This window comes from Tenrec ecaudatus, chromosome 11 (assembly GCF_050624435.1).
Source record: "Tenrec ecaudatus isolate mTenEca1 chromosome 11, mTenEca1.hap1, whole genome shotgun sequence".
In the NCBI taxonomy this organism is placed as follows: domain Eukaryota; kingdom Metazoa; phylum Chordata; class Mammalia; order Afrosoricida; family Tenrecidae; genus Tenrec; species Tenrec ecaudatus.
The window spans coordinates 517,864-540,876 of NC_134540.1; the positions used below are offsets into that span (position 1 = coordinate 517,864).

At 41.2% G+C, this 23,013-nt stretch overlaps 1 protein-coding gene across 4 annotated transcripts in view; it reads left to right on the forward strand.

Annotated features, from left to right (window-relative positions):
• LOC142461117 (uncharacterized) overlaps window positions 1–16,745 on the forward strand; it is a 121,754-nt gene extending 105,009 nt beyond the window's left edge. Inside the window, exons 4-6 of one of the 4 annotated variants that reach the window (XM_075562722.1) lie at window positions 12,731–12,898; window positions 14,353–14,494; window positions 14,960–16,745. In XM_075562722.1, coding sequence (XP_075418837.1) covers window positions 12,763–12,898; window positions 14,353–14,494; window positions 14,960–16,337 — 1,656 coding nt within the window. In that variant the 5' untranslated portion in view covers window positions 12,731–12,762 and the 3' untranslated portion in view covers window positions 16,338–16,745. The remainder of the gene's footprint in view (window positions 1–12,730; window positions 12,899–14,352; window positions 14,495–14,959) is intronic. The other 3 variants (XM_075562724.1, XM_075562723.1, XM_075562725.1) reach the window with 3 other exon arrangements.
• The last annotated feature ends 6,268 nt before the right edge of the window (window positions 16,746–23,013 follow it).

Consider the following 23,013-nt stretch of genomic DNA (forward strand, 5'->3'; position numbering starts at 1 on the left):
TTATGTGGTGACCTTTAGCTCTTCACTCTTAAGTGTCAAATTGACCACAGGTTATGTAACTACCACAGATATTCACTAATGTAAGAATAAAAATTCAAAAGTAAAACACAAAGTAGGTCAGAATTTACACTTGGTTTATAATTAATGTGTATTCTTGGAGTTTTTGTAACATTACATAGAAAGTTTAAATTCTTATAGTTCTGCCGATAATTAATTTTTGTAATTTTGACCATTTTGTCAAAAGTGGACACTTTTATTTCGTCCAGCTTTGCTCTTGCAAAGCTCACTCTGGTGGATACAAATGTGATACTAAGATTAACTGTCATCATTTTATATATATAAGCCTTCTGAAGTAAGACAAGTTAAACCAAAATGAAGGGGTTGTTTTATGACTTTCTAAATTTATTATTTGGAAATTGTACATTTCTTACGTTTTATGTCATTACTTAAAGCCATTACTGTCAACTATATCATAAACAAGTGCTCAAACTGTCCATGTGTGGTTTAAATAACAGGAATCTAAGTCTCTGATAATAGGTAGATAGCATTAGTTTTTATGACCTCCCAGTGTGTTCTACCCTGACCTCATCTCCTTTCTGCTTGGAGATTATTGACTGTGTGCGTCTGAGGAGTTTATTACTGTTGTAATTATTCTCGTTCTTAGTGTAGGTTGACCCCCAAGTTTTTTCTCATTTTTCCTGAATGTCTAAAGGCATCATAAGTGCCCCCTTGGCAGTTCTCCAGGTTGTTCTGTGGCACTGACCGTGCTCTTCATGATCATGGACTGCCCCAGTGTTTCCTTTCTACTTACTTCCTTTTCATTGGTCTAGCTTCCCTTCTCCATTACATCTTTACCTTCTGATTTAAAATTAATTAATGATTATTTGGGCTCGTACAGTTAATTTTTTAATGGAGCACAGTACTCAGAGGTGATCTTATTTATTTTGTGAACCACAGTGCTCTTTGGATAAAAGGTGCCATCATGGGCTAGTCTCTGTTAGTTCAGAGTATCTCAGAGAAGTTGTTGAGTGAACGCCTCAAGTCTCAAGTGATAGAGTACCTTTGATTTTTGTTTTTCTCATTTGTGTGTGTGTATTTCCGTTCCACATTTTCAACCATCCTGTCGAGGCCCATCTGCCGTGATCCTCCTCGGAATGGTCTGTTGCAGCCAGCACCATCTCCTCCTGCTCTCCTGGTCTCGGGGTCGATGGAGTCAGTATCCGGTAGACAGCTGGTCTCTGTGTGCTGTGCTCTGTGTACTCATCTCTGAGTCCTTGGTTCCCTTTTTTTATGTTTAGCTCCAGATGCGTAAAGACCAGTAGTTGTGTCATAAATGGCCACTGAGAGGTTTCTAAGAGCCCACCTACTCCTCATTAAATTGGGTATAGAACATAAAAAATTTTAAACTATATGATGACTGTTGATGAAGATGTTCCACAAAACTGTGGTCCTAGTTCTTCAAACTGAGAAAAGCAATCCCAAGAGGTATTAGTCGCAGCTTTAATGGAAAAACGCTGGCCATATTGAACTCAGAGTACTGAGGTCACATGGTAGAGTGTCCTCACAGAGGAGAACGACATGTCCATCTGCGGGGTCAGGAAGACTTCATCTGGGCGTGGTTTGTACAAGTTCAGGGTCCAGCACAGTCTTTTAAGTTTGAACTCCGTGAATCCTGCCTTGGTGGGAAGATCAGCAACACATTTCCATGGGCTGCCTGTAGTGGCCATGAGAAAAGCAGCTATGGAACAAAATCTTTTTGGGGGAGGGGCAGGAATCCACTTAATTTATGGTGCTGGGGCCAGCCTCCCAGACCTCTCCACTGGTTCCCTACTCCACGCCGGGATATTGCATTCACACCTTGCGACACTGGGTTGAAGTCTGGTCCCACTGACATTGACTCTGCAGCTCCGGGAGATGAACATATCTGATGAGAGCACACGGGAGCAGATGAAGGGGCAAGAGGAGAGAGTGGGGCACAGCCTGGCCCACCAGGCCATGATGATGATGTTCCTGAGTAGAGCAGCCAGTCCACAGAGAGAACAACATGGCTGGCCCCACTATGAGAAATGATGCCAATCAGTGACTAAGGGCGATACAGGGGACTGCACAGGAGACACTGTGGGAATTGCACCTGACCTGATCCCACCACATCGAGGCAAATCACTGGGGGAGTGCAGCGGAACAGCAAGGGAATGGAGTGGCAAGGTCCCCAGGGAATGCTGAAAGTGGACTTTGGGGCCAGGGCGTGGTGCCCCAATAGACTGGACTGGAAAACGCTCCTAAGGGCCAGCAAACGATCCCTGAACTAACTACAAGCTTTTCTCTTGTGAACTGTTTTGTTCTGTTCTTTGTCAGTGGTTTGTTTTTGTTGTTTTGTTGTCTGGTTGTATACTGTTGCTTTGTTTTCCTCTGTCTTGTTTTCGTGCATGTTAGTGTCTCCACAGGTCTGTCTGACTAGGACAGGCTGGATGAACTATCTGGAGGAAAAACAACGGGACCGACAGTTCCGGGGGGACTTGGGGTGGGGGGTAGGGGGGTAAGGAGGTGGTGTTAACAAACACAAGGACAAGGGAAAAACATGGGACCCCAAATGGTAGAGAGGGGGGAGTGGCAGGCCTGGTGGGAAATGATCAAGGGTAAGGTTGCTTAGAGAAGAGGTATACTCTAGCCCAGGTGGCGACGGAGCATGGTAGTAGGGCAGGAGGAAAGTCAAGGGAGATGGAGGAAAGAGCTAGGAGTCAAAGGGCATTTATGGAGGTCTAGACAAAGACATGTACATGCAAATATATATAGGAGGATAGGGAAATAGATCTATGTGTCTATATTTATAGGTTAAGTATTACAGTGGCGGAAGGACCTTGGGCCTCTACTCAAACACTCCCTCAATGCATGAATACCTTCTTTTATTAAATTGGAACTCTATGATGCTCACTCTCCCGCCACAACGGCTGGAGCCAAAGTGGGTGAACAAGTAAATGTGGTGAAGAAAGCTGATGGTGCCCGGCTATCAAAAGAGATAGTGACTGGGGTCTTAAAGGCTTGAAGATAGATAAACAAGTGGCCATCTAGCTCAGAAGCAACAAAGTCCACATGGAAGAACACAACAGCCTGTGTGATCGAGTGGTCCCGAAGGGATCAGTTACCAGGCATCAAAGAACAAAAAATCATATAATTGACTGCACACCTCCATGATAGGATCGCTGAAGACAAATGGGTGCATAAGCAAATGTGGTGAAGAAAGCTGATGGTGCCCGGCTATCAAAAGAGATAGTGTCTGTGGTCTTAAAGGCTTGAAGGTGAACAAGTGGCCATCTAGCTCAGAAGCAAAAAAGCCCACATGGATGAAGCACACCGGCCAGTGTGATCACGAGGTGCCAAGGGACCAGGTATAAGGCATCATGCAAAAAAAAAAAAGAAAAGATATAAGTGTGTGTATGTATGTGTATATGTGTGTATATGTATATATGTATATGTATATATATACCATATTAAATGAAGGGGGAAGTGCAGAGTGGAGACCCAAGGCCCAAGTGTCGGCCAATGGAGATCGCCTCATAGAGGGGTTTAGGAGATGAGATTGGTTAATTAGGGTGCGAGGTAGTACCGATGAAGAACACAGCTTTCCCCCAGATCCTGGATGCTTCCTCCCCCCAACTACCATGATTCGAATTCTACCTTGCAGGGCTAGATAGGGCAGAGGCTGTACACTGGTACATATGAGGGCTGGAGGTACAGGGAATCCAGGGTGGATGATACCTTCAGGACCAAGGGTGTGAGGGACGATGCTGGGAGAGTGGAGGGTGAGTGGGTTGGAAAGGGGGAACTGATTACAAGGATCCACATGTGACCTCTTCCCTGGGAGAGGGACAGCAGAGAAGCGGGGGAAGGGAGACTCCGGATAGGGCAAGATATGACAAAATAACGATGTATAAATTACCAAGGGCACATGAGGGAGGGGGGAGTGGGGAGGGAGGGGAAAAAAAAAAGGACCTAATGCAAAGGGCTTAAGTGGAGAGCAAATGCTTTGAGAATGATTGGGGCAGGGAATGTATGGATGTGCTTTCTACAATTGATGTATGTATATGTATGGATTGTGAGCAGAGTTGTATGAGTCCCTAATAAAATGTGAAAAAAGAAAAAAAATAGTTCTTTAATATATTGAAAAAGATAAAACATAACTCTAAACATGTTAATGAATAGGCTGCTTTGGTAACTTACATGACAACGAACATCGATTTTCAGTTAACCTAAATAAGCATGGAAAATAAAATGTATCAGTGCTCTAAAAAATAAAAATAAATAAAAAGCAAAGCTGAATGGAAAACAACAACAAAAAAGAGAAAAGCAGCTATTTTGAAACTCAAGAGAATTATATTCTCCTTTACAAAGCTTTCTTCAAAAGAAACTTTCACCCAAATCTTATCAGACCTGGATTAGTGACATGTACAATCCAACTCCATCCAGATTTTAGGGGATTATCTCAGGGGAAAGGTTGGGGATTAGAGAGGCACTGGTGAAAGGCACTTCCAATGTACACTGGCTCATGGAAAGGGTGAGTCCTGACTGGGAATGCAGCATGCCACCAGTACTGACAATCCAAGTAGCAGTATTTATGGGAATATTCAGAGGTTTATATATATATATATATATATATATATATATATATATATATATATATATATATATAATTTTATTAGGACCTCATACAATTCTTATCACAATCCATACTTAACATTAATTGTGTTAAAGGACACTTGTGCATTCATTGCCCTCTTCATTCTCTAAACATCCACTCTCCACTTAAGCCCCTGGCATCAGCTCCTCATTTTCCCCCTCCCTCCCTGCTCCCCTCTCCCTCATGAACCCTTGATAATTTATAAATCATTATTTTGTCACATTACCACACTGACCGACGTCTCCCCTCATCCACTCCTCTGCTGTCTGTCCCCCAGAGAGGAGGTTAGATGTAGATCCTTGCATTTGGTTCCCCCTTTCCACCCCACCCTCCCTCCACCCTCTCAGTATCGCCACTCTCACCACTGGTTCTGACGGGATCATCTGCCGTGGATTCCCTGTATTTCCAGTTCCTCTCTGTACCAGTGTACATCCTCTGACCTAGCCAGACCCGCAAGGTAGAATTGGGATCATGATAGTGTGGGGGGAAGGAAGCATTTAGGAGCTAGAGGAAAGTTGTATGTTTCATCGTTGCTACCCTGCACCCTGACTGGCTCGTCTCTTTGCGGCCCTTCTGTAAGGGCTGCACTCGTCTCCGCACTCCCTCTCGCTCACAATGATAAGATTTTTTGTTCTTTGATGCCAGATAATTGATCCCTTTGGCACCTCGTGAGCACGCAGGTTGGTGTGCTTCTTCCATGTGGGATTTGTTGCTTCTGAGCTAGATAGCTGCTTGTTAACCTTCAAACCTTTAAGACCCCAGATGCTGTATCTTTTGATAGCCGGGCACCATCAGCTTTCTTCGCCCCATTTGCTTATGCACCTGCTTTGTCTTCAGCAATTATGTTGGGAAGGTGAGCATCATGGAATGCCAATTTAATAGAACAGAGTATTCTTACATTGAGGGAGTATTTGATTGGAGGCCCAATGTCCATCTGCTACCTTAATACTAAATCTATACATATATGCACATAGATCTATTTCCCCATCCTCATATATAAACATATTTACATATGTACATGCCTTTCTTTAGACCTCTATAAATGCCCTTTGACTCCTAGCTCTTTCCTCTATTTCCTTTGACTTTCCTCTTGTCCCACTGTCATGTATAGCCTTCATTAGGGTTTCAGTAATTCCTCTTGGTTACATTACCCTTGGTCACGCCCTACCAGAGCCTCCTTACACCGTCCTCACTACCGATTTGGGTCACTTCTTCCCTTGGCCCTGGGTTTGTTAACACCACTTCCTTTCCCCCCGCCTCCCGTTCTCCCATGTCCTCCGGAACTGTGGGTCCTGTTGTTTTCCCCTCCAGATTGTTCATCCAGTCTATCTTATTTAGACAGACCTGCGGAGATAATAACATGCACAATAACAAGACAGAGCAAAACCAAGCAACAAAATAATACAAAACACCACCAACAACACCAACAAGCCACTGACAAAAAACAAAACAACACCAAACAAGAAAAACTTGTAGTTCAAGGACTGTTTGTTGGCCTTTAGGAGTCTGTTGTGGTGCCAAGCCCTGGTCCCAAAGTTTATTTTTGGTATTCCTTGGGGACTTCGTTGCTCTGTTCTCCTTGCTGTTCTGTTCCACACCCTTAGTGTTTTGCCTCTGTGTGGTGGGATCAGATTGGGTGGATTTCCCACACTGTGTCTCCAGTGTTGTACCCTCTAGGGTATGGGTCGGTCAGTGAGGTATGTCGTGTATCATAGTGGGACTGGCCATGTGATCTCTGTGGATTGGCTGCTCTGAGAGGGAATATTGTCCTCAACGCTTAGTGGGCCAGGATGTGCTCCACTCTCTCTTCTTCCCTCTTCATTTGCTCCCATGTGCTCTGATCATACATATCCCTCTCCCAGAGCTGCAGATTCAATGCTGTCCTCTGAAATTCTTCTTGAAGGAGGGGCAGGTGTTCATGTAGATTGGGATTGGGGCCGGCCTCTCATGTTGTATTCACATCTTGGAGCACTGGGTTGAAGTCTGGTCCCTCTTTCCCTTTGGAGATGTAAACAATATGGTCCCCTTGTGTGGGTTAGTGCCCTGTTCCCCCACTACTCGTTTCTTTTTTATTTTATTTTTCCTTTTCCCCCCACTCCTTTTTAGTTGGCTAGCAGATATATCCCTGGATTTGGTCTGGCCCCTGCCATACTACCTGTTCCTCACCCCAGGAATTTTGGATACATTTTTTTTCCCTATGCCCCTTTTGCATTTATTTTTTTTTTAAGCTTACCTCAGCGGACTCATGTTGTACTTGTCCTTTTGTGCTTGGCTTACTTCGCATAGCATAATTTCCTCCAGTTCTTCCCATGCAGCAATGTGCTTCATACTTTCATCACTGCTTTTTAGTGATGTGTAGTGCTCCATTGTATGTATGTACCACAGTTTTTAATCCAATCGTCAGTGAATGGAAATTTGGGTTGTTTCCAACTCCTTGCAATTGTGAACTGTACTGCTATGAACATTGGAGCACAAATGTCTGGTCTTGGTTTGTTTCTTGCCTCTTCTGGGTATATGCCCAGTAGGGAGATTGCTGGGTCATATGGTAGCTCAAATCCATCTGTTTTAGATTTCATCAGATTGATTTCCATAGTGGCTGTACATACTTACACGCCCACCAGCAGTGGATGACAGTTCCTGTCTCCCCACAGCCCCTTCAACACTTGTTGCTTTCTGATTTTTTGAATAGGGCTATATTTGAGGATGTTAGGTAGTACCTTGTTTTAATTTGCATTTCTCTTATGGCTAAAGATCAGGAACATTTCCTCATATGTATATTGGCCATTCAGATTTCTGCCCCTGTGAAACTTCTGTTCAGGTCCTTTGCCCGCCTCCTCAGTGGGCAATTAGGTTTTTTCTTTTTGGAAGTGAGCAGAGTATTGTAGATTTTAGTAATCAGGCCTTTGTCTGATGTGTCATTGCTAAAGATGTTTTCCCAGTCCGTGGACTCTCTTATTACTCTCTTGCTCAATTCTTTCCATGTACACAAGTGTTTTATCTTCAGTATATCCCATTTGTCACTTTGTGCCTCCTCTATGTTTATGTCCTTTCCTATTTCTGATAGTCTCTATATTTGTTGTGCCAAAGTTCTCAAGTTGGTCCCAATTCCCTCATTGATGGCCCTAATAGTTTGGGGTTTAACTTCAAGGTCTGTGATCCACCTTGAGTTAATTTTTGTGCATGGAGTGAGATAAGGGTCTTGCTTCATTTTTCTGCAGGTAGTTATCCATTTTTTCCAGCACCACTTGTTAAAGAGGAAATCTGTTTCCCATTGGACCTTTTTTGGGCCCTTATTAAAGATCATTTGTCTGTGTGCTAATGATTTTATTTCTGTGTTTTCAGTTCTTTTCCTTTGGTCTGAGTATCTGTCCTTGTACCCATACCATACAGTTTTGACAACTGTGTCTGTATAGTATGTGTTAAAGTCAGGTAAGGCAAGCCCTCCACTCTGTCCTTCTTCTTGAGGAGTTCTCTGCTAATTTTGGGCTTCTTCCCTCCATATGAAGTTGGTAATCAGTTTTTCCAGTTATTTGAAGAAAGAAAGGGGTAATTGTATTGGGATTACATTAAATTTATATAGTGCCTTAGGCAGAACTGACATCTTTACTACATTGACTCTTCCAATTTACAAGCATGGGATAGTCTTCCATTTGTTGAGGTCACTCTTGTTTTCTTGTAATAGTGTTCTGGAGTCTTCCTCACATAGAACTTCTTGTGGGATCCTTGTCCGGTTTTGGTATCAGAGTTATACTAGCTTCATAGAAGGAGTTCAGGAGTTTTCCATCTTTTTCGATGTTCTGGAAGAGTTTGTGTAGGATTGGTGTTAGTTCTTCCCTAAATGCTTGGTAGAATTCTCCAGTGAAGCCATCTGGTCCAGGGGATTTTTTGTTGGCAATCCCTTGATAACCTTGTCTGTTTCTTCTATTGCTATGGGTCTGTTGAGATTCTTGACGTCTTTTGGGGATAGTCTAGGGAGAGATAGTTTTTCTAAGAATTTGTCCATTTTGTTGAATTTATTGGAATACAATCCTTCGTAGTACTGTGTGATTATCCTTTTGGTTTCATTAGGATCTGTTGTAATGTCCCCTCTTTCATCCCTCATTTTTGCTATTGAAATTTGTTTCCTCCTTTTTTTGGGTTATGTTTGCCAGTGGTCTATCAATTTTGTTTATCCTTTCAAAGAACCAACTATTAGCAGCTGTTTTTCCATAGTTTCTTATTTTCCCTCTCCTGAATCTCAGCTCTGATTTTTATTATTTCTTTTTTTTGCTTTTAGTGGGATTGTCCTGCTGACTCTGCTCTAGTTGTTGTAAATTTTGTGCTAGCATATCAATCACGAGCCTCTCTTCCTTTTTCATGTGTGCATGTATTTCTATTAAACTTCCTCTGATGACTGCCATTGCTGTGTCTCATAAGTTTTGGTATGTCGTGTTCTCATTCTCATTGGTTTCTAGAAATTTCCTAATATCATCTCTGGTCCGTGCCAGTACGCACTCCTTTTCCAATAGAGAGTTAATCATTCTTCAGTTGCTTGCTCTTGTTTTCTTCGTCTTCCTTTTGTTGATTTCCAGCCTTATGGCACAGTGGTCAGAGAGAGGGGTCTGTATGAGATCAATGTGCTTAAATTTATGTAGATTTGTCTTATGCCCCAGCATGTGGTTTATCTTCGAATATGTGCCATGAGGGCTTGCAAAGAATGTGAATTTTTTTGATGAAAAGTTCTGTAAATATCAGGTCAAATTGTCTAATTGTAATATTTAGATTTCTAGCCTCCTTGTTGAGTTTCTTTTCCTGTGATCTATTTTTCTTAGAGTGTGGTGTATTAAAGTCACCCACTATAATTGTTGAGGCTATGGTTTCTTTTTCATCTTTTGGAGTGTTTGGTTGACGTATTAAGTGGGTCTCTCATACATGGAATATATGTTTACAATGCTAAGTGGTACTTTGTCTACCTTGAGCATTATATAGTGTCCCTCTTTATCTCTTTTTATGGTTTGCACTTTGAGATCAATTTTATCCGAGATTAGGATAGCAACATCTGCATTTTTGAGTTGCTGTCTGCTTAGTATGCCTTTCTACAGTCTTTGATACTCAGCCTATTTTTGTCTGTAGCCTTGAGATGTCTCCTGTAGATAGCAGATTGATGGGTTGTGTTTCTAAGCCAGTCTGCTAGCCTCAGTCTTTCAATGCCTGAATTCAGGCCATTGATATTCAGGGTTATTATCTCCATCTGCAGACTCAGTGATGCCATCTTACACCTTTTGTGTTAGCTGTTTTCCTACCTTTCTTTCTTATTAGTTTGTTGTGCATGTGTGTGTGTGTATCATTCTTGACTTCTTTCCATCCTTAAGCCAATGCTATTTTGGGGTCTATTTTCTCTTTGTTGCCCTCTGTGGCGGTCTTTTATTTATGCTTGATGAGTGTTGTTCTTCTATCCATACTGGGTCAACAAGGATCTTTTGTAGGGCTGCGTTTCTTCTAGCATATTCTTTGAGTTTTTCCTTGTCTGGGAAGACTCTTCTCCATCTAATTTGATTGATAATTTGGCTAGATAGTGTATTCTTGGGTTTGCGTTGTTTTCCTTCAATTTTTGGAATATGTTACACCACTCTCTCCTCCTCTTCATAGTTTCTGCTGATAGAGCTGAGCATATTCTTATTTGGGAACCTTTATATGTGTTTGCTTGTTTTTCCCTAGCTGCTCTCATAATTTTCTCCTTTTCCTCAAAGTTGAATAGTTTAACTATTATGTGCCTTGGTGAATTCTTCTTAGCATTTAGTCTAGCTGGTGTTCTTTCAGCCTCCCGAATGGTTGCCTGGTTTTCATTCATTAAGATGGGGGAGTTTTCCTCTAAGAATTCTCTTATTATTGTTGTAGATGACTTCTTTGTTGTGTCTTCCTCTGGTAATCCAATAATTCTAATGTTGCTCCTCTTTATAGCAGCTGACATAGCTCTTAGGTTTTCTTCAGTTTCTCTGATGATCTTATTAGATTTTTGTTCATGTTTGTTAAAGTCTGCTTAGCTGTCCTCCAAGTCACTGGTGCGGTTCTCTGCCTCTTCCAGTTGATTCTCGAGGTCCGTGTGTCTGCTACCGGTTTTTGTTATCCTTTCCCTAAGTGCTTGTATTTCCCTTTGGTATATGGACTTTATCTTCTTTATCATTTCATCCTTTATCTGTATTGTTTCCCTCAGATCCTGTATGACTCCAAGTAGCGTTCTGAAAATTTCTTTTTGTGGCAGCTCAATGTCTGCTTCTTCTATGCATGACTTTATGTTCAGAAGATCTTCTGGCATTGCCTTTTGTTTCTTCTGTTTTTTTCATTGAGGTCATTGGGGCTGATGGCTGTTTGCGTTGCGTTGTTTTAGAGGAGCCGGTGCCATTTTCCAGGGAGTGGAAGAGCATTGGCTCTCTCTGGAAGACTTGTCGGAATGCTTCTTCGAACTGCCTACAGCTAATTTCACTATGATATTAGCCTACCACTTTATCCTCTTGTCGCTTCCCTCTCAGGGAAGTGCCCCAGAAGGCTGATGGGTTGCCTACTTTGGTGTAGAACACTGAATGGTGGGCAGAATTGCCTTGGCTTGGTAGATCACTGCTGAGGTTGGGCATCGGTTCCTGCAGCAGCGTGAAACGTTGGTGAGTGTTGGCCGAGCTGCCTTAGGCCATGTGAGGTACTAAGGTAGACGGGAGGAAGTTCCCTTAGTCACATGGGACAATAGAGATAAAATAGGAGCTCCTCCAGCCACACAGGCAGGAATTCCCCGGTAAGAAGCTGGGCAGGGTATTCCCTGGTGGAGGTTGGCCAGGATTTCCACAGCCTCGGGCTATGCTGCACAGGGTGGTGCTCACCTAACTGGGTATGGGGCAGGCATAAATACCCTAGACTAAGGGGAGTGATCTAGCAGTGGTGTGTGAGAGAATAGGGAAGAGACAAAGACAGGGAAAATTAATCCTGCTGAGGCTTTGGGGGGATAGAGAGAAGAGAAGGAAAGAAAAGTAACAACATAGCTGAGCCCCAATCCCTGCCCATTGGGGCTGCAAGGGTTTTAATCCCTGCCCTGAACTGGTGGCAAGCTGTGGCTGTGTCGAGATAAAGCCCCTGTGCTGGCTCTAAATACTCCTGGCTCCGGCTGAGACAGTGGCAGGGCTGAGGTAAAACCCTAGCTGAGGTAAGCCAAAAGCCCCAGCTCCTCAAAACCTTGCCAATCTGTGCCTACTTATAATTATGATGCTCCTCCTGCGATCCAGCAGTGTGGAATTTCCCTCTTAGTAACTCTCCTGGCTGATTTCTGTGGAGTCCTTCTGGTATGTGTTCTTCAGTAAGCATCTTCCCGGAAGTCAGTTGTAGGTTATATTTTTGAGCTACCACTAAAATCAAGATTATGGTATAGCTGACCCAAACCATGCTACTTTCAGTTGTCTTTCATATGCATGGGGAAACTGGACAATGAATAAGGAAGAACCTGAGAAGAATGGATACCTTTGGATTATGGTGTTGCTGCTAAGTATTGGATATATCATGTACTGCCAGAAGAACTAGTAAATCTGTGCTGGAAAAAGTATTATCAGGAAGTATTAATTCCCTGGAAGTGAGGATTGCAGGACTTTGTTTCATGTACTTTGAACATGTCATCAGAAAAGACCAGTTCATGCTGGGTTGGAAAAAGATGAAGGCTTTCAATGAGAAGGATTGGCACAGTGATGGCAGCATAATAATTGTGAGGATGAGGAGGGCCCAGTAGTGTTTTGTTCTGTTGTACATTGGGTTGATATATGTTAGTCACCTTCGTGGCCCTTCACAACAAAGCAGCAGAAGGAAATTTGTCAACGGTTTCACAGCAAGGTAGGACCTTGTCCTGAGTATACTATAGTATGTGAGCCTTGCTGGTTCTGACCATAAGCTTGGTGATACAAACATACCAGCCACTCCATGGGAGAAGAATTCAGAGACTGACTACTGCAGCTTAGAATAGACCATAGGAGAACACAGAACCCTGTGTGAAATGAATATTTTCCAAGCTGTCAGCCTTACCCTTCCTTTTACACATTTGAGTACATGGTGGCTGCTGAACCAGAAGATGTGGGATGTTTCAGGACTCAGTGGCTGTTGAAGATGTGGCTGTGGACTTTTCCCAGGAAGAGTGGGCTTTGCTGGATCTTTCCCAGAGGAGACTCTACAGAGATGTGATGATGGAAACTTTCAGGAACCTGACTTCAGTAGGTATGGGTGACTTATTTATTTAAATTAGGTTGGGGTTGAGTTACGTCATTAAATAATAATAATAATAATAATGATAATTTATTTCTACTCCTTTATACTACCCCCCTCCTCTATATCCAGCTTTTCCATAACAATCAGAACCTGTTCCTTTTAGTATGGAAACAAATGTTCTTTTCAACTTTTTCTTTTACAGTAGTCATCTTGTACTGTATGTTGCTTTATGTGATTGACAAGTTTTACTCAGGTTAATGTCTTCCAAATTTATCCATGTCATGAAGTACTTCACAATCTCATCATTCTTCTTTTCTTTAATGCACTGTTCAGTGGGAATTCTGTTTGTCTTGTAAACATCATCAAAATAATAATAAAATTAAAAATAAAAGTTTATACTATTATTTTGTTTCTATTTTCCTTCCACTTGAAAAAATATATCAAGATGAGTAAATTAAAATTTTTTTCACTGTGTAATTCTTTTATTATCTGTATATTAGTGCTTTACCAATACTACAACCATAAAGAACACAATTCTAAGAACTGTATGTTGAATTTGGGAGATCGCTTTACCAGACTCTTGTTAGACAAGGTTAACCTTATTCAAAACTTAGCCGTTTATAAATTCATATAAATACAGAGGTTGATGCAATTAAACAAAAGCTTCGTCCTTTTTTTAAGTTCTTAGATTATAATTTTTGTCTGCAGGCTATAGTCAGCCTGCCCCATGATCACCAATAGTTATGGTTCGATTTAACGACATCAGTTATGAGCCTTTTTTTATCCTTAAAATATGGGAATTACAATTTCTTACTAAAGGACTTGGGTTTTCCAATAAGAAGATGAAACTTTTGAGGTTTTCTTTTTGGCTAACAGGTTTCAGAGATTCATCTATAGTTTTCTTTAAAAGAAAATTATTATATTGGGGGCTCCTAACAGGTTTTAAAACATTCCATACATCAGTTGTATCAAGCATATTTGTACATGTTACTGACATCATTTTCTAAATATTATTTTCTATTTGAACACTTGGCTTTAGCTTTTCCTTTTTTCCCCCTTCCCCTCCTTCCACCCTTTTGGGCCCTTTGATATCTTACACTGACCACAGTCTCCCTTCCCCTGTGGTTTCTGTTGTTCGTCCTCCTGGCAATTTGTGGGTGGGTGTGTTTATACTCTTCCCCTCTTCTCCCCACCTTTTCGTTAGTCCAATTTCTTTTCCCGAGGGGCTTATCTGACCTGGATTGCCTGTGTCTTGAGTGCTTACCTGTACCAGTGTACATGCCCAGGTATAGCCAGAACTTAAAGACAGGACTGGGGTCATGATAGTGGGGAGTGAGGAAGCCTCAAAGAACCAGAGGAACCCAGGAACTGAAACAACAAAATGTGTCAAAATCTCTTTCTTTTAAGTAATGCCTTTCCTTTTTGTTTTACTTTGTGAACGTCAATTTCAACCATGGGGTCAGTTGCTGGAAACCTAGATAATGGAGAAAAACTATCCACTGGAAATACAATACTAGGATTCATGAAAAATGGTACCATGGTAGGAGAAAGCTGTGAATTACATGCCATTGAAGATCAGAATAACAATCAGAACACATATGAGAGGTAAGTGTCATTTACTACGTTAGATGAGAATCTGAACATTATGTAATGGCATTAAAATATATCCAAAGATGCATCAAAAGTGGAAAATTAAAATTAAATAAAAATGCCCATGAGCTTTTAAAAACCCCCGTGCACAGGCAGATGTATGTACTCAGTACTGCTGAGTTTCTTTTGATTCATAGTAGTGCTGCTGCCTAGGTGTGAAACACCATAATGTGTAGGATTTTATTTATCACAACCTTTTCTGCACATTCAGGTATCATTTCATAAATGTGTTTCCAATATTGAATATTGAAAATATTTTTCAATTTTGTATAATTATAAAGTGAATGTAATGGTAGCATCTCTGCCAAGTAATTTAATCTTTGAAACACTAAGCAATTCACGGTGTAAAAATTATGTCTACTGTGCATTGTAGGGGTGAATTAGTAACAGATCTAACTTCTTGCTGCCTATGTTTAACAGAGGACACGTAGAGGAGAATGTCTTTGAAAATAATGATGACAATCAGTGCGGACAGACCCTCAACTGGATTCCAGATCTTTCTGTACTCAAAAGAACTCTTATGGAAGTGTATCCTTCAGTATGCCTGCGGTGTGGAAAATCCTCCATGAATCATTCATTACTTAGGCGTCATATCAGTTCATACTCTTTGTGCAATGCCTACCAGTACACAGATTTCAGAGGAGTCTGCAGTTGTCCTCCTTACCCCAGGACTCCTGTGAGAACTCTTACTGGAGAGAAAGCCTATGAATGTAAGGAATGTGGCAAAGCCTTTCGCCATTCTTCAAACCTCACGACACATATGAGGATTCACAGTGGAGAAAGACCTTATGAGTGTAAGGAATGTGGGAAAACCTTTGGTTGGTCCTCAAACTTAACCAAACATATGAGTACTCACACTGGAGAGAAGCCTTATGAATGTAAGCAGTGTGGGAAAGCTTTTAGTCACTCCTCACAGCTTACAATACATTTAAGAAGTCACAGTGGAGAGAGGCCACATGAATGTAAGGAATGTGGGAAAACCTTCAATTGGCCATCAGAGCTCAGTACACATATCAGAATTCACAGTGGGGAGAGGCCTTATCAATGTAGGGAATGTGGGAAAGCCTTCACTTGGCCTTCAAGCTTAAATAAACATATGAGTATTCACACTGGAGAGAGGCCTTATGAATGTAAGGAATGTGGGAAAGCCTTTAGTCGCTCCTCAGAGCTCACTTTACATATAAGAAGTCACAGTGGAGAGAGGCCTTATGAATGTAAGGAATGTGGGAAAACCTTTAATAGGCCATCGCACCTCACTACACATATCAGAATTCACAGTGGAGAGAGGCCTTATGAATGTAGGGAATGTGGCAAAGCCTTTTCTCATTCCTCAATCCTGACAAGACATATGAGGATTCACAGTGGAGAAAGGCCCTATGAATGTAATGAGTGTGGCAAAGCCTTTACTCACGCTTCAACCCTCAATCAACATAGGAGAATTCATAGTGGGGAGAAGCCTTATGTGTGTAAGGAATGTGGCAAAGCCTTTACTCACTCCACAACTCTCACACAACATAGGAGAACACACAGTGGGGAGAGGCCTTATGAATGTAAGATGTGTGGAAAAACCTTTAGTTGGCCATCACACCTCACTACACATATGAGAAGTCACAGCGGAGCAAGGCCATATGAATGTAGGGAATGTGGCAAAGCCTTTTCTCATTCTTCTTCTCTCATTAAACACATGAGAATTCACAGTGGAGATAGGCCTTTAGAATATAAGGAATGTAGCAAAGTCTTTCCTTGGTCCTCACTCTTCACTAAACATATGCAAACTCACCATGGAGAGGAGCCTTAAGTAAGGATTGTTGGACACAAAGGGTTATTATTACAAATAGAAAATTCCTGAAAATGATAACAGGATAAAGTATTTCAGCTGAGTGTGAAAGCAGCGAAATGCAGCAGGGGCTATATTAGAGTTACAACAGCATCGTGGTAATTGTGCAGCAGCCATTATCACTGATTCATCCAGCTTCATAAACGGTATGTAGGGATACACTCTCTCTGTCCACCCTAAGGACTTTTTTAGTATTACAAATAAGGCTGCCATGAGCATATAGGGACTCATATTTTTCAGTTTTGTATTGATGTGAATTTGCATGCAATAAAATGCACCAATCTTGTATTTGGGTTGAGATTTCATTATTTTGTGATATTTTCATATTTCAGGTGTTTTCCTTCAGTTTTTCTACTTAAATATTTTACCCTGTGTAATTAATAAGTTTTTATGGGGAGATAATTTTGAGATTATGCAAATAACTTGTTTATGATCCCTCCCCCCCCCTCCATTATACCTACTTTATTTATTTTGGTCTTTAATATTTTTTTAACTTTGTATTGTGAATTAGGCAAAAGTTTACAAAGCAGATCATCGATTTGACATTAAGTAGCTCATCAAACCTTCCAATGTGTCATCCTGTGTCTTTCATGTTTTCCCACCTCCCTTTTGTTGATAATGTATGTCCCTTTACCAAGCCTACACCTGTCTATCCTCTACTCTGTGACTTTCCACCAATTAACCATCGAAGTATGTTTCTTGTAGGGAAGCCTTTTCTTGACTCTCTATAATAGTAGTTTCATAAATGATTTTTTCTTTCGTGCCTGTTACATTTTTTCTTTTAATTTTAACATGTCTTATTGACATATTATACACATTCTATACAATTCAGTAATTCAAGCACATTAAGAAGGATTGTGTAATCATCACTAAAATAAGTTTTAAAATATTCAGTATTATTAGTACCCTATTTTCACCCAAACTCCCCTGCCATAACCCTAAGAAACTGCTAATCCAGTTACTGTCTCCGTGGATTTACCTATTCTAGATTTCATAAAAAGAAAAATGCTTTTCACAAAAACTGAACAACAATAGGATAGCATAAAATCCTCAGTGGAATAGCAGAAAATAATAAAAACCAGAAGAAATTTAAAATTAGTCAAAAGAGAGAACAAGTTAAGTTGATAAATTTTATCCTAACTACATCTCTATTAACCTACTTTCCAATGTACTCTGTGCCTCCTAACATCATCATCCTTTTCTTAAACTATAAATCCATTGATAATCATTACTTGAAATTATTACTCTGGTTTTTAAAATGCTGATTTCTTGTTTCAAGCATTCATTCTATATTTATTGTAATTCTAGGATAAGAGATCATTCAAAGCTGTGCATAAGGTTTTCAATATGCTGCTTCCTCTGAAGTTAGGAGCCAAGCTCCATATAAACTTTTGGAAAATTAAAACAAATCCACAAGAAAACAAAATTCAACCTTGAATCTTTCCCACCTGAGTTTTGAGAACGTCTCAAGAACAGATTTGATGTACTGAACAATAATGATAGAAGACTTTTGATGAGCTATGGGAAGACATTAGGACCATCATTCATGAAAAGAGTACTAGGTCGTTAAAATGACATGAGGGAAAGAAAAGAGCATGGATGTCAGGAGAAACTCTGAAACTTGCTCTTCATTGTAGAGTAGATAAGGCAAATGGAAGAAAGGATGAAGTCAACAAGCTGAATAGAAAATTTCAAGGGGAAGCTTGAGAAGTCAAAGCCAAATATAATGAAATGTGTAAAGACTTAGAATTAGAAAACCAACAGAGAAGAACGCTCTGCATATTTGAAACTGAAAGAGCTTGTGTTCGGCAGAGTTCTTGGGAGAAACACAACCAGGACGCTTATGATTGTGTGTGTGTTTGTGTGTGTGTGTGGGTTTGTACAGCGAGAAGGAATATAACAGCTAATTGGTCCACACAGTAATACAGAGGGTTCAGTTCAACTCACTTTCATGGAAGGTAATATACTGAAGGTTCTTCAACTCACAGGCGTCTGGTCCAAGATCAAAGAAGCAGACAGCAGAATTTTCCTCAGGCGACACAGGTCAAGTCTGGCAGACAGCAGGATGGGGCAGCAACAGTAGTAGTGCTGGGAGCTTAGCAAAGCAGGCCCGGATGGGATCTTGAACTCAAGCGATGTATTCATGGCAATAGGATTCACCAGAGATAATGGGTTTTGTAGGGTACTTGGCTACTTTGCATAAATGTCCACGCATGTTCCCTAGTTCTTTAACAATTTTCTGCACATTGTTGTTCGGTGGCATTGAGTCAGTTCGCACCTAGAGCCACCCTGTGCAGAATGAAACCGCATCCTCACAGTTGTTTCTATGCCCGAGCCCATTGTTGCAGACACAGTGTCTATCCATCTCCTTGAGATCTTTCCGCTTTTCCTCTGCCCCTCTACTTACCCACATACAATGTCCTTCTCCAGGGACTGATCTCACCTGACAATATGTCCAAAGTAGGTAAGATGAAGTCTTGTCATCCTTACCTCTCATCTGGTATTACTTCTTCTAAGACAGATTGAGCTATCCTTTGAGCAGGCCTTGGGACTTCTAATACTGTTCTCCAGAACTACAATTCAAGTGCATTAATTTTTCTTTGGTCTTTATTGTTCAATGTCCAACTTTCACATGCATAATCTTAAACCATTGGTTCTCAACCTGTGGGTCGCAACCCCTTAGGGGGGTTTGTTAAACAACTCTTTCACAGGGGTTGCTCTGATTCATAACAGTAGCAAAATTAGAGTTATGAAGTGGCAACAAAAGTAATTTTATGGTTGGGGCGTCACCATCACATGAGGAACTGTATTAAAGGGTCGCAGCATTAGGGAGGTTGAGAACCATGCCTTCAACTATACTCTTCCTGTGGGTAGAGAAACTCTATCAGCTTGCCCTGGGATCTCAGAACAGCCACTTCATTTCATTCAAATCGTCTGTAAGCAATGGAAAAGTCAGTGGCATCCAAACATCACCACTCATGTAATTATGGCTTCTTCCCACTGTGGACCACAGGCTTTCCCCAACCAAAAGATTCAGAATTTAATCTCAAACAATGAGAAACTTTGTTTAGTGTTTAGGAGCACCGCCACAATACACATCATAATGGCAGATCAGGAGTACGTACTCCTGCACAACTTGTTTCTGTGACAAGATGACCTTGGGAACAATTGTAAAAGTCTCTCGATTCAGGCTTCGAACTTCCAAGATCTATTGATGGCATGCCTTTCGTGGGAAAGCAGGTGTTTCTGGGATTATCATAGTGTTAATAGCCTACCGAGAATGTTAGTATAATACCTTTCTTTCACCGTGGATGGAATTTATGAAGATCAAGAAGTCCTGGTGGTGCATTGGGCTGCTAACCACAGTGTCAGCTGTTCAAGCCCACCAGCCAACCTGCAGGAGAAAGATGAGGCTTTCTACTCCTGTAAAGAGTTACAGTCTCAGAAACTCAGAGTCAATTCTACTCTTTCTTATGGGATTACTGAGTTGGAAATGATTTGATGGCAGAGAGTTTATCCTTGGAAACATTTCAACAAAAATTCTGCAGGATGATGATGTTGCAGTTTCTTCACTCAGCTTCATAACACTGAATAGCCTTGCACAAAAGTTAGTCTGCATTTGCAGATAACAGTTGAAAATGCTCAGATCTGCATAAAGTATAAAATCCTATTTCAGAAAGTAGAATAACAGTTGCCAAATCTCTAACCTGACTCTATTTGAACTGATGACTCAACTCCCCCTCCTAGTGGTGTCCTGTGTCTTTAATATTGAGTGAAGTGATGTAATAGAAGATAATTTAAGAAATGGGTCTTGGGACCACCTTCTTGCTTTGAAAAGCATTCTGGCTCTGGATGAGTGCAGGGCTTACTTGGACACAGCGCTCCATGTGGTCCAGTTGACTGGGGTGGGCGTGGATTTGAACAGCTCTTCCAGTTGCTCCCAGTTAACACTCATTGTTATTGAGTCAATGCTGACTCTTAGTGACCCCTGTGGGTTTCTGAGGCTCTAACTGTAGAAAGCCTAGTCTTTCTCATGGGAGCTGCTGGTGGTTTCGAACTGCTGATCATGCAGACCACAGCCCAGAGTTTAACCACTATATCATCAGGGCTCCAAGGCTGAAGAAAAAAGGATGGCTTTTAACTATGTAATTAGTTTTCTGGAAAGCATCGCTTAAGAGAACATCCACCTGGTGTAAAAGTCAGAGAGGAACTTGCTGACAAAGTGAGCATTCCTGAGGATAGATGTCAGTCTTTGTTTCCAACCCCAGAAGACTGACACCAAAGGAAGAGTGGATTGGATTCTGGATATGACAGAACAAGAGGTATTCCTGGAACAGGGTTCAACTAAGTCTTGGGAAAGTTTCCCTAAAACTCTTAGAGGAAAACCTCTCAAATTGGTCTCCTAGTTGCAGCATGTAAGAAGACCTGGCTCTGCTATGGCAGACAGGGAAGAACCAGCTAATGAACAGGCCTCCCCACATCTAGACTTTACATATAATTATCCAGAACCAGAGGTCTCAGAACACATGGCAGGACACAAGTGTGCGAGGGAGTCACCTGGTAGACAGCCTGGCTCCAAGGTCTCCTGTTAGGATTCAACTAAGCCAAAGCAACCTGTGTGCTGCCTCAAACACATCTTTTATTTTCTTTTGAGTTATTTTTTTTAATAAGCTAAAAGGACATGTAAACACTGAAATCTCAAAAGACCTTGGAATGCACATTAACCTGGTTAGATGTTTTCTTACATGTCTTTTTTCCTTAAGAATTTCCCCCAAACATTTAAAACCCATATTTTTTACTGTGTATAAAGTCTAACCATTGCAATCTGATCTTGTCATTTTACACTATGCAAAATTCTCAATAGTGGTAGAGTAGAACAACAACAACAAAAATCAGTAATACATATTCATTGTAAGGCATTCATATAATTTGGCCCTCTAAATCAGGTGTGTCACACTGGTGGCCCAAGGGCCGCATGCGGGCCACGATGCTCTGAAATAAAATGCAACAGAATTGTGTGTACGGTCTTGCCTCGATCTCCCCTAAAAGCTTCTCTTCATAAAAATTTTTGTATTTTCATTTTATTTCAGAGCATTGTGGGCCACAAAAAATTACCTTGGGGGCCACCAGTTTGACACCCTGTGCTAAAGTAAGCTAATTTATAACAGATACAGTCTTTTAAAATTCTTCCAATTAAGTTCTAACAACGACCCATACCGTACAACAAATGAGCAACTGAAGGAAGTGCCTTCTCAGACCTCATGCAGCAATGACAGGCTGAAGAGATTAAAAAAGCCCCCACCCAACCCCAATGGCAAGAAAAATCAGACCTTCAGTAAACTTACCACACACAAATTTAAAAAGGAAAAAGTCAAATAGGGACGTTGGAACTTACTGATAATAACAAAAACTTTAAGAGAGGTGATGAAAAATTAAAAGGACTCTCAATACAACCTGAAAAAACTGATGGGATTTCACAGACCGTGGAGAGTTGAGTTTTTAATTTTCTTTTTTTTTTTAATTTCAAAATTTTTGTAAGAAGGATGCCACAAAGAGAGAAATGTATACACCATAGCAACACACACAAAAAAATCCTCAAAAATGTTCACTCCTGGTTACTTACATTTTTTTGAATATAAATTTAGGGCTTCAATGTGTTAAGAAATACATATTGCTATGTGTACCTCTCGTGTGGCTTACCAATAAACCAGCTGAGCTTGAGTTTTGTTTTGTTTGTTTAATTAGAGCAGGTAGTTTTGATGGAAGAATGGAGAGGAAAAGAAAACCAATGGAAACTGCCCAGTCCACACAGGCTGGGTTCTCAGTCTGTCTTCTGGGAGCTCATGGGAGAAGTAGGCGGGAACATCAACACCTTGGCATTCATGAACGTTAACTCAGGAAGGCTGGTGATCACCTGGATGGCTTCTTCACTCAAGTGCTCTAATCCTGTAGGTTTCCTGGTCCCAGCCGTATCATATCATTGCCAATTCTCCAACATTCACATCAAGAATGAAGCCTTTCTACCTATTTTTGTTTGGAGACACATAATCTGTATTCCTGGGATGCCACCCAGGACAGTGGTTGTTAGGCACCAGGTGTCTTGATGGTCCAAGCTGTGCAGACAAGAGAGAACTTCCCAGGTGACACATGTGAACCAATTGCTAACAGAGCCAGCTCTGGCGAGGAAGCTGTCAGATACTTAGACTCCAGGCTGTCACCAGTTTTCAGGGGAAATCCAGATTGGCAACCAACACACTAGCACAGCAGGATTGCAGGATCAAGTCTCTTCTCATCATGAGAATTCAATCAAGCAAGGGCAGCAACCAGCCCAGCAGCACACAGGATACTGCATGCGATTGGGGCCTCTGGTGGACCAGGGTGTGATTGCTAAGTGGGAACCTATCCAAGAGACTCTCTGGCTGCTTAGACACTTAGAGACATACCCGTGACAGCTGCAAGCACAGTCATTTCAATGTAATCACCACTTGACCAGCACTCTCTAGGAAGTCAATGTATTTTTGATGAACTCCACTCAAATTGGGTTTTTAGGGAAAGACAAAATATTTCTGAACCCAAATCTACGAAGGGAGGACAACTCCAGCACTTCAAATCCCCATCAACAACAACACATTTCAGG